Below are 9322 nucleotides of genomic sequence, written 5' to 3'. Positions count from 1 at the left end.
CGAGTGGATGAATTATTTCCAGAGGGGCGGCGAGGGAAACGGGAAACAATTGCAGATTTTATCGACATCATACATTGCTCACACCTTTTAAAAAGTTTATTTGAAGACATATTAAGCAGACACATTGCTGCCTTTTTTCTAACAATGGCATTATTGTGTTGTTGTTTTTGTTTATATTTTTCTGTTCCAAACATTTTACCTTAAGTAGAATCTCAGCCTTGTGGCCAAATGTAGAATCTGTGATGGTTTTTGTAAAATAGTGATAGTCTTTGTAGCAAAGCCAGCTGCCTAAAATGGAAGTCGCTGGATTTAACAACACCACTGATTTGCCAGTTGAACTTAAAATCACTGTCCAATATAAAACCCGAGTTCGAGGCTGTTGGCTTAAGACCCCAGGGTGGGATGTAGAAGGGCCACTAAAAGCAAAACACATAATTTCTGTTTTCATGTCATTGAAATATAAAAAATGCGGGATGCTGATTTCCTGAGTGAACGCACACAGTTGACGTCATATCTCGCCTCGCTTGGCTGTGTGTGTAACGCACAGGCTGATAAATGCCAAATCATCTGTTATGGCTTTGATGTAATGCATGCATGAAAGTAGTTCACGTGCAATTACATTTGTATGCTAACTTTGTGTTGGACATCAAAGAAGCGATGTATGCTGAATATAAAGCAGAGGCGGCATTAACGGCACATTACATGAAATGCACATGTAGAAATCACACACACATATACACGAGTGAAATGTATTGAAGTCAAGCATGTTCACCTTCCTAAGCTGTAAAAATCACATTTGCACAGTAGTGGGATAATTCTGTGGACACGGATGTGTTTTTAATGGTGCACTGTACTAAAGTTTTGGAGCGTGCACACCTTGTTCCTTGGTTAATCTTTCTTTTTAAAGGGAACTTACCTTGAAAACGTAAACAAACAAACTTATGATGTTTATTCACTTTTGTTGCTGGCAATGTATAGATTAAGAGTTCATTCATTGTCCGAACTGCTTTAAGTTGGTGTTGTAGTTTTGAGGGAACATAAAATGTAGTTATACAAGCTGTACACTAACTACATTGTGAGATACTAAATTTATTTATTCAATCTTATCAGGACCAAATCAAGTAGTACATGCTGCGTATCTATATGTAGTAAATGAACAACAGGCCTGTTATCACAGTGAATGTTTTATTAGCTCAGCTCCGTTAGCATCTTCATACCAGTGTGGCAAAAACATTCAGTGGGAACTTAAAAAAGTTGGGTCAAAAACAACCACATTTAGGACGAGCCATGAACTTGGGTCAGTTTGACCTAACTTCCTGTCTCCCCCTCTAAAATTGGGTTGATTTATGCAAACAACCAAAGGTTGAGTCAAATTGACCCAAACTTTGGTTGTTTGCAAAGGTTTTAAGGGTGCCACATGGCGATGTGCAAAAAGGTCATGTGACGCTTCCCACTGTCAGCTTGCTCACACTCCCTTCAGTGCACCATTGATTGCAATTCACATTTTCCATCTTTTGAGGCTTTTTGACAACACTGCTGTTGCGAGGTCATTTCAAGGTGACAAGAAGACAAAACACAATGGTTTACAACTCATTTTACACCTATTTGTCCTCCATTGTCATTTTGTGTTGTATGTTGTATTGTGTGCGTGTACTGCATTGTGTGTATGTCGTATGTCATTTAACTATGTGATAGGTAGTGTGCGCTTGTTGGGCTGCAGGAACAATGCGAAGCCAGTTATCAGCCAGCTACGAGCTGAAAAGTGCCAAAGTAAAGCAGTGTAAAAATTATAAGGTAGAAGTGAGGTATTGTATGGAAGTTGTATCATAAATATTTTGTACACATTTGGCGTGAAACCAACAACAAATCAATAACTCGTTTCAGCGTGTCAACGAAAACTTGCCAACAAAATATGTTCCAGCATGTCAACGAAATCAACAAAATAGGTTTGAGCATGTCAAGAAAAACATGTCAACTAAAAATGTTTCAGCGCACCAACAACATTTTGTAAAGTAAAGTGTGCCAATGAAATGTGTCATCAAAAACACAATTCAGGATGTCAACAAAAATATTTTAGAATGTCAACAAAAACATGTCCACGAAACATGCCAACAAAAACAAACACGTTTTTGTTTCAGCATGTCAACTCAATTATATCAACCAAAATCTCCTGTTTATATCAATTAAAATGTAATCAACCAAAATGTAAAAAAAAAAAACAAAACATCAACTAATCACATAAAAAATAGCGTGTTTCAGCATGTCAACAAAGCGTTCATATCAGCTCAACATTTTTGCATGTCATCACGCATGTTTTAGCATGTCAAAAAAATTGCCAACTTAAGCATGTTAAAAAAAACATGCCAACAAAGACATTGTTTCAGCATTGCAAGAAAGCATGGCAAATAAAAGTCAACAAAACATATTTAAGCATGCTAACAAAAACTACGTCAGCTGTCAACAAAAAAGTTCATCTTTTTCACAGTGTGTATGGCAGAGGGAGGATCATCACCTAGTAGCATTTCAAAAATCTTGACATTTGAAAATGTCCCTACGACAATCCTATTTACAAACCTTTTATATTTATTTGAACATTCCATATTCACTTTTTAGACCAAAGTTGAGGCTTTTTTTTTCCTGAAAAAAAGTTTGATTAAAATCGTGTAAACACACAGACGCTTGTTTCCATGGCGACTGCTCACAGTCTGCATTTCCACTTTTTTTTTTATCTTTTAGTTCTCAGTTACTGAACTTTCTGAAACTAAAATGTTCCAGTCAGATTTAGTTCAGAGAACCAGGTTCTTGTTAGTTAGGTTTTTGCACCTTTCAAAAATACAACCTCGTTTTGGCCCATGAACCACATCATTTGGTTATAGGTACACCTAAAAAAATTGTAACCTTATGTTCTTGCTACTTGTAGTTCCTTCCATCTTCAAGCTTTGATCAGACCGTGCCAAAAATATCGATTCTTGTCTACCCTGCTCGGAAGGGTTTCAAAACTACATTTAGAAATGGTCCCCAAAGAGGTCCTGGTTCCTGGGTAGAGTTCCACGCGGCGGTGATGCACTGTGACTGTATCTCATCTTGACAGTTTACAATTGTTTTTGAAAACACACTTGTTACTCACACACAATAAAAGCATATGATAAATACATAAGCCTCCTCCACATTTTATGTAACAGTGATGTGGTCACCATGTAAAGTGTGTGTGTGTGTGTGTGTGTCTGATGAGTCACAGTAATTTCTGCCCCCTTTTTATTACACTGACAATATAGTAGTCGGAACCAATTAACAAACAAGAAGGAGGGGGAGGAGGATGTGGTGCAACCTGGGTCCTGTGCATGTTCAGGGTCAGTGTGGAGATAATGATCATAGGCAAACTACGCAATGACGAATACACTGTTATATCTTTTATAACAGATGCCAAAGGAAAAATGTGAAATCCCATGAAGAAGCTGATGGGATCAAACAATCAAAAATTGACTGTAATCTTAAAAAAATGACAAAATCAGAAAGCAACTATGCAAATGCTTGTCGTGAATTGTTTAAGCAGGAATCAGCAACGGGCCTATTGATAGTCCATTCATATAAGTCTGATTACCTCAAGCTGAATTTTCTGCTTTCCCAGGTTTCTTGGTAGGATGCAGCGAGTGAAGCTTGTGGGGAATGTAGTGAAGATACAAATAACGTGTTACTTGTAGTACCACGAGTAGTTTAGTTTCCGTTTCCCCAGTGTCCTTCAAACCAGCATCTAATTACAGAAAGCGAATGTGAAGTCTATGTTGTCATAACCCGGAACAAAGTGATTTTTTATTATAATACTAGATTTATTTTTTAAACCAAGATGTTTGGAATGCCCTCCCCAGTTTCCTTAAATCAGCAGAGTGAGATGTAAGGAGACTTGTTGGATAATTTTTCAGCAATCATTCAGTATGCAGAATGTGACGACTGATGCTTGTGGGAAATGCGATTATGTGGTTTTCCCATTGCTATAGTATTTACATTTTTGTTTCCCAGTACCCCTGAATGTAGCATTAGACTCCAGAAAGGGACTTTGAATTCAGATATGCAGAACGTGAGGCTTGAGGGAAATGTAGTGATTGTTAAACTGATAATTTGTTAAATGTAAATCTTTTGATCAATCAATGAGCCCATTTGTTCCGGTTGTCTTTTAATATTAATATTGAAGAAAAACTCATGCTGAAAGAAAGGCCAAATTTTTTCTCCCTTACTCGCAAGGTCGGACAGTTTCAAAATGAACCTTGATGATTTCCTAAAAAAGCGCCAACACTTTGCCGCCATTTTCAAACATCTCTTTTTTTCGGTTTGCCAGGAAGGCTCATTCAAAAATCCTCACAGCTTGATGGTATTTCTAAGAACAAGAGTGATTCCATCTTCCCAGTAGTATTGTCCATCTCAAACGTTCAACTCAAACGGCGCCCACCCGCCCTCAACAGTTGAACTTGAAGATGACGAGCACGATGCGCTTGTACTCCTTCCTGAAGTTGTGGTTGAGTACGCCGTAGACGACGGCATTGAGGCAACTGTTGAAGTAGGCCATAAAGTAGCTGGCAGTAAAGAGCCACTCGGGGATGGCAAGGCCTAGCCGTGAGTCCAACGCCACCGCCAGGCCGATGAGGTTGAGTGGAGCCCAGCACACGGCGAACAGCACAAACACCACAAACATGGTGAGGAAGTTGCGCATGTCATGCGGCTTGAGCTTGGGCCGCGAATCGGGTTTGACGCGGCGCCTCACGCGAATGACCAGCATCCAGATGCGCAGGTAGCAGTAGCTGACAATGGCGATGGGGAGCACAAAGTGGACCACCACCACGGCGATGGTGTACGCCGAGCTCACCGACTGGGCAAAGGTGCATGAATAGACGCGTGGGTCGTACTGCAGTGACTCCATGAACCAGTTGGGCACGATGGCCAGTACGGTCATCGCCCACACCAACGCCACGTAGCACATGGTGTTGGCACCTGAGAACAGCCGGTCGTAGCGCAGGCTGTGGCAGATGTAGCAGTAGCGGTTGATGGCGATGCCTGTGATGTTGAAGATGGAGCCGATCACGCTCAGGCCCATCAGGAAGCCGCTCACCTGCCGGGGGTAGGTAGGCAGGCTTTCAGATTAGCCTTTCAAAACCAGCTTGAAATAATGTTGCAAGGATCGGGGTTTCATTCCAGGGCTCGGTTTCAAAGTAGGGAATCAAAGTAGGATTTTAAAAAAGGATTAAAGTTTCAAGCAAGGATTTGGGGTTCAGGTTAGGCTTGCTAATTAGGGCTAGAAGGTTATGACTTCAAACAAGTTAGGCTTTCAGACGAAGGCGTTAAGGTCCTAAGGGTTGGTTGGTGGCGCTGAAGTTTCAAGCAAAGGTTAGGGTTTCAATTTATGGTTTGAAGGCAGAATTATCAGACTTTCCAAGGTTAGTTTTAAGGCCTTCAACAAGTGTTACTAAGGGTTACAAGCAAGGTTTAGGTTTTCAAGCTAGTACTTCGGTTTCCAGTTACAATTTGAAACCAGGGTTGGGATTTCAAATGTAAGTTTCAAGCCACAGTTAGGTTTGAACCAGGTAGGGTTCATTTGCAGGCTTAGGGCTTCAAGTAAAGATTAGGGTTTTGCAGGTTTAGTTAAAGCTCGTAGCAAGTGTTAGGGTTTCAAATGAGGGTCTTAAGGGTTGTTGTTTCAAGTATTGTTTAGGTTTTTAGAGATTCTCAATAGTCCTCCTCATTTTTTGACTCTCACCTGGCAGTGCAGGTATCCTGCGATCCAGCCGTCGTGGAAGATTGCCGTCAGCACCAGCGGATACGGGTACACGGCCACCAAAAGGTCAGCCAGCGCCAGGCTCACTACGAACGCGTTTCCTGAAAGAAAGACATGGCTTGTGGTAGTTTGGCTTGTGAATGACACCTTTAGCAAGTTAGGGTTAAAGTCACTGTTTCAGGTTCATACAAAGTTTGAGTGTTTCAAATTGGGGTCTCAAGCCATGGTTGGTGTTTCAAACAAGCTTTCAAATTTGGGTTGGAAGTCTGATTAGGGTTTCAAACTATGGTTAAAGTTTATAATTAGAGGTTCATAGCACAATTAGTGTTTCAAGATTTGGTAATGGTTCAAGTTTCCAATTATGGGTTGAAGCCAGAATTAAGATTCCGCACGAGGATTAGGGTTTCAAATTAAACAGCAAGGCTAGGAACTGGAAATTCCAATCAAGATTAATGTTAATGAGTTAGGATTTCAAGGAAGGGTTAGGTTCCAAAATGATGTTTTCAAATTAGGGTTTCATGACTGTAAAGGTTTCAAATCATTTCAAACTGGGGCTAAGTAAAAGTAGTAAAAGTAGGATTCACCCCCCCCCCCCCCCACACACACACAGTCCAGCTCATGCTCCGTCACTCGTTTCTCTTTTCTCTTTTACAGAGTCGGAAGGGTGAGGATCCCTGCACCGTGACCAGGAGAAAACTTTCAGTTCTGAACAATGGCAGTCAGTTATTTGCATACAATAGCCCCGCAGGAGGTCTGGCGGACAGATCTAGGAGGCGGGATACGGAATAATGGAGACGGGAAGAGATTAGTCGGGATGGAAAATTGGAAAAAGTAGAGCGCTGCCATGGGTGACAAGAGGAGCGTGGAGGAAGCGGCTGGGTGAGGGGGTGATGAATCATGGCAGTAGTACAGGGAAAAATTGGAATGTCAGGAAATAAATTGAGATGAGTGAAGAAGACAGAAGAAAAGAATTATGTGGCCGTGAGTAGGGTTGGTGGGAAGGTACGTAAAGCAAGAATGCAAACTTCAATAGGGATAGGCTCCAGCACATCCCCACCCCAAAACCTTGAACAGGATGAATGTAGAGATGGCAATGCGAAGGTGGGTAATAGGATGTGCAGTGGGGCGTCTTTGGTTGAAACTCCCCATCCCATCTGTTGTAGTAAAATGTTACGATAGCCCCAAAAGGATTGAGATTTAGAACTCGTTCAGTTTGACTAAGACAGAGGGGATGGCAGCATGAGCAGTACAAAAAGTCAGAAGTGCCGTAAAGGAGCAGGCATGTACGATTGAGTCTTCAAGTGCCCAGTTCTCAGTCGTGATCTGTGATCGCCCTGGCCAACTTATTATCAAGTAGATGTCTGCTTTCAGTTTCTTATAAATGTAAACTGCGCACTTGGACTTCCCGCATGGACTACAGTAGTCGACTGTGTTCACGCCCACAATGGCGCAAACCGCCTGATTCTACCTGCACCAAGCTACGTGCAACTGCGGAAATACCTCAACTTTGTGTAGCCCGCCTACGACCACGCTGCATGATAGATGTCGGCTGGGCACGGATATTAAAAACTAACTTGTGAAGTGGCAATGTAATCTTTACTCTTCCTCTGTGACACGTCAATCAATCAATGAGTCATGCATTCCTACTCGATAACATCTCATTCATTTTGTTTGGTGTCAAAGGGAAGATGGATCATAATGAGCACCAGCATACAAGCCTCATATCATGATTATTATGACACGCTTCATTGGTCAATCACAGGATGGACACATCCTGACAAAAACACCACGCACATATTGTACCGACATAATGGTAAATGGTAAAAATAAAGACAATACTACTAAAAGTAGGACAAATTACATGTAAAAATAGTTTTTAGAAAAGTATGATAAAACACAGTAATACTATTATAAAATACAGTAATACTAGTAAAAATCGATACTTGTAAAAATGGCAAAATAAAAAGAATACTAGTAAACAATAATAATATTACTAAAAGTGGTAAAATGCATGTGAATATAGTACGTAAATAAAATAATAATAGTAAATGTAAAAAGTACTAGTAAAAGAGCTCAATGATGGCTGGAAAAAAATAGTGGTGAAAAATAGTGAAAACCAAAAGAATAATGGTACAAACTAACAAATTACGAACAATTACAAACAACACTAGACAAACGATAAAGTCAATTAAAAACACGAGCAAAAATGGTAAAGAAAAAAGAATGAATCGTATATCCATCTATCCATCCATCATCTTACATTGGTAGAAATACGATTTTTTTTTTTTACAAAGAGCATAGTGCACCCTAACCCGAAATTTTAGTGGTGCAATTAAGTAGAAGACACACTTTCCACTTACAGATTCACTTATAAATTAAATATTCATCATCCCTCATTTCCATTGAATTGTTGATGAATGGGGAGAGGTGATTACAAAAATCAATAAATAAACAAAAAAACTTGAACATTTACTGGTGTGAGTAAATGGAAAGTAGTTGCACGGGCTCAAATGTTTATGGGCAAAATGCTACTTGAGAGGCATTTCGGAGCCCTGCATGCACCTTTATAAAAGATATGTTGAAAAAAACCAAGCCATTTTAAGGGTGTAAAAGTAGTTTTAAAAGTAGCCTAATTAGTCAAATTGAACATGAAAACAACGCGTAAAAGTTATCGCACAAGTGTCGAGAAAGTTCTGAAAGTAGTGTACCAGTTTTCCTGAGTTTCCTGTTCCTGAAAACGGACAGGATGACAAGCAGGTTGCCAATAACGTCCACCACGATGGTGGTGATGAGCACGACGGCGAGGACAGTCATCGTCCAGGGGAAGGCGTGCTGCTGCTGCGGCGCACCGGCCGGCGTGGAGTTGCGCGGCCCCGGCGTGGCCCCCAATGGATCGGGGGGCCACGCCGGGGCTGGCTGCTGCTGCCGCTGCTGCTGCTGGGCGGCCATCAGCTGCGGGAGCTGCAAAGGATCAACCAATCTCGCCGCCGGGTCTAGTTGCAGGCGCGACATGGCGTAGGAAAACCCCTTTTACGCGGCGTTTTGAGGCATGAGAGTGGAAGCGGCGGCGGAAGTGGTTCGCCCTGGAGGAGTCACACGTTCGAGTCACTTTGTGCGCGGCGGCGGTGGTACATGTGCTCGGCGCTCTCGCTCAAGTCCACTCGTGCCATGTTGGCGCGCTTTCCTTTCCCACGCACAGGTGTTTCCCGCCAAGTGGCTCCCGCCGATGCATGCGTGCGTTTGGGTGAGTCTTGCGCGTGCCTTTTAGCCCCCCCATCTCTCTCTCTCTCTCTCTCTCTCTCTCTCTCTCTCTCTCTCTCTCTCTCTCTCTCTCTCTCTCTCTCTCTTATAACAGTGGTTCTTAACTGTGTTGGAGGTACCGAACCCCACCAGTTTCATATGCGCATTCACCGAACCCCTCTTTAGTGAAAAAAATATTTTTTCCAAATTCAAGAACAAAACCAACCCAATGCATGAACTCACAACAAATTACATACGTGCAAATCAGTGTGCCTTTGCGAGACTAGTTCAGATATGCGTCATCACGAATTTACATGA

The 9322-nt window shown here is 41.7% G+C and overlaps 1 protein-coding gene across 1 annotated transcript; it reads right to left on the bottom strand.

Moving 5' to 3' along the window:
* Positions 1 to 1164: 1164 nt before the first annotated feature.
* On the bottom strand, positions 1165 to 9014 carry mtnr1al (melatonin receptor type 1A like). The gene is made up of 3 exons (XM_037261058.1): positions 8473 to 9014; positions 5747 to 5865; positions 1165 to 5101 (listed from the first exon to the last, which is right to left on the bottom strand). Exons 1-3 carry the CDS (start codon positions 8774 to 8776, stop codon positions 4451 to 4453), a joined length of 1074 nt encoding a protein of 357 aa, XP_037116953.1. The 5' UTR covers positions 8777 to 9014; the 3' UTR covers positions 1165 to 4450.
* Between the last annotated feature and the right edge of the window lie 308 nt (positions 9015 to 9322).

The sequence above is a fragment of the Syngnathus acus genome, chromosome 10 (genome assembly GCF_901709675.1).
Source record: "Syngnathus acus chromosome 10, fSynAcu1.2, whole genome shotgun sequence".
Lineage (NCBI taxonomy): Eukaryota > Metazoa > Chordata > Actinopteri > Syngnathiformes > Syngnathidae > Syngnathus > Syngnathus acus.
Note: the sequence above shows the minus strand (reverse complement) of the source record. Positions and strands in the feature narration are given on the sequence as shown.